Below are 2,209 nucleotides of genomic sequence, written 5' to 3'. Positions count from 1 at the left end.
CATCAGACGGCAGCACGGGGATGTGCCAGGGCCTGCTCAGGAAGCCCCAGGTGCTCTCCTGGAGAGGCAAGGAGCAGAGAAAATGGCGTGCACTCACAGGTACCGCATCCAGAGCCGCGGTGCCAACTACCCCCAGCCGAATCTTCATACCTCATCCCAGCAGAGAGCCACAGAAAAGCCCCATTCAGAGAGGACTCGGGAGGGTCCCTCAGATGAACCCCACTACCCTGACCACCACCAGCAAGGACCCGGGCTGCGGCAGGGCTCTGGTCAGGGTCTGCTCACGCTCCGTCCTCCCCCACGCGCCTGCAGGTCTCAACACTTGCTACTCTCGACAAGGAAAGCCCTTGCGCCTAGGTCCATTCCCCAAATCCACCGGAAAACTGACAGCCTCACAGGGATGCAACGGACATCTGGGCAAGCTCGTCATACAATCAGTGTCACAGGGTTGTGCATGAGGTGGACACACAGAGCACAGGAGGGCATGACTCACAGACGCAGCACTGTCAAGTCTTTGGAGAAACTTGCATGAACACCATCAGTTAATTTGCTTTGTTACTTTTGTGGGGGGGTTTGATTTTTATTTCCATGGTGCATCCAAAGACAAGTTGTCCAGCAGTTTGCTCAGAACCCCTCGGTTTTCAACTCCTAGGATATGTTAAAGAAGAAAGCACTATTTTAATGTTTGTTTTTTTAAAAAAATAATTAAAATAATTTGCATAGCTAAACTGTTGATCTAAGGCTTCTATGAATGGTGTGGTTATGTTTGACAGACAATGTCCATTAAACAGAGAAAGACACTAGGAAAGCCCCGTAACATTTTTTATTATGTTTTTGTAACACACGTGTGCACCACCCACCCCCCCCGCCCCAGGAAGGAAGGTCCCCATCTTCCAGCACCCCTTTGATGGAGGATGTCAGGACATCCTGCCCTTTCCTACACCCAGCTGGTCCCAGCAAACACCAGCAACTGCAGCTTCCACGGCCCAAGAGGTCCCCTACAAGCTACCACTGCTCTAAGGTCCTGGCCACGCTCCAGGGACATCCCAGACAGGCGAGCACATCTCCTGCCTGGTGACATCCAGACGTGACACGGAGGTTCCCAGATTTCAAGTCTCCATCCTAATGCGTTCACACACAGTTACACACAGCAGGTCGCTTGGGTAGCCCAGCCTCTCCTTAGGAGCCGTGGCACCGAGGCAAGCAGCCAGCGTGTTCGCTGTCAGGGCTAGGGCCAGCCTTTGCACGCGTGTGGCAGAGCAGGGCTGGGCTGAGTGCCGCTCCCTGCGTGGGGAAAGACACTTCCCCGGCAGGAGCTCTGCCTTCCAAACTCCGCACGCCTCACAGCCCTCCTCCTCACTGGGAATGAGCACAGGAGGCTTCCACACGTGCTCTTCCACCTGCCCCAACATGACAAGAGGACTCCATCCTCCCTCCGGCTGCTGCAGAACACCCGGAGCAGCTCCTCCCTGCTCTGGCATGATCCCCCGATGGGGCACATCCAGCCAACGCAACACAGGTCAGCTACAGGCAATCTCCACAGCTGGCCCTGCTTCTAGGCTAGGCTTTGGTCAACCGGCTGCTTCTCCCCACACAGACAACCCAACAAGCAACCACTGCATGATGGAGGCCAGCATTTTATTTTTTTTAATATGGAAATTAATTTAAAAGTAGAAAGAAAGAGTCCCCCAAACAATAAATATTACGCCTTCATGAAATAAATTAATGTAGAGATTCTGTGCAGGGGGAAGTTGCTCCAATCACAGATTCAACAGCAACCGGCACTGGGTCCAGTGTCCCCTCCCAACCTTCTCCACTGCCTGGTGCAGTGGAGAAGCAGCAGCGAGCCCACCTACTCCCGGATCTGGTGGGCCACGGTGGGGCGAGATGTGGCCTTCACACAGCCTGGCAGGGCCGCGGAGCCAGGGAAGTCGCCAGGATTCCCCTCCGACGGCCACCAAGACGTCTGGGATTGCTCCACTCATCTGGCACACAGAGCTGGCATCAGAAAGACAGGACCAACCTACCTTGGATGGGACCCTCCAGGAAGGCCCAGGGGAGGACAGGCCCCCCCAGAAGGGCCCAGGGGAGCCCCCTGCCACAGCCCTGCCCTCCTCGCTGCGGCAGGAGCCTGCCTGGAGCCCTCACACTAGTTTCATGTGAATTTGAAGAGGATGACAAATTGTTTGTGGGGTGTTTTGTTTCCTTT

The 2,209-nt window shown here is 55.1% G+C and overlaps 1 protein-coding gene across 1 annotated transcript in view; it reads right to left on the bottom strand.

Moving 5' to 3' along the window:
- The window catches only part of RAD54L2 (RAD54-like 2 (S. cerevisiae)), a 57,604-nt gene continuing 55,395 nt past the window's right edge, over positions 1-2,209 (bottom strand). Inside the window, exon 23 of the mRNA XM_009281103.2 lies at positions 1-648. Coding sequence (XP_009279378.1) covers positions 581-648 — 68 coding nt within the window. The 3' untranslated portion in view covers positions 1-580. The remainder of the gene's footprint in view (positions 649-2,209) is intronic.

This window comes from Aptenodytes forsteri, unplaced genomic scaffold (genome assembly GCF_000699145.1).
Source record: "Aptenodytes forsteri isolate BGI_AS27 unplaced genomic scaffold, ASM69914v1 Scaffold156, whole genome shotgun sequence".
Lineage (NCBI taxonomy): Eukaryota > Metazoa > Chordata > Aves > Sphenisciformes > Spheniscidae > Aptenodytes > Aptenodytes forsteri.
Note: the sequence above shows the minus strand (reverse complement) of the source record. Positions and strands in the feature narration are given on the sequence as shown.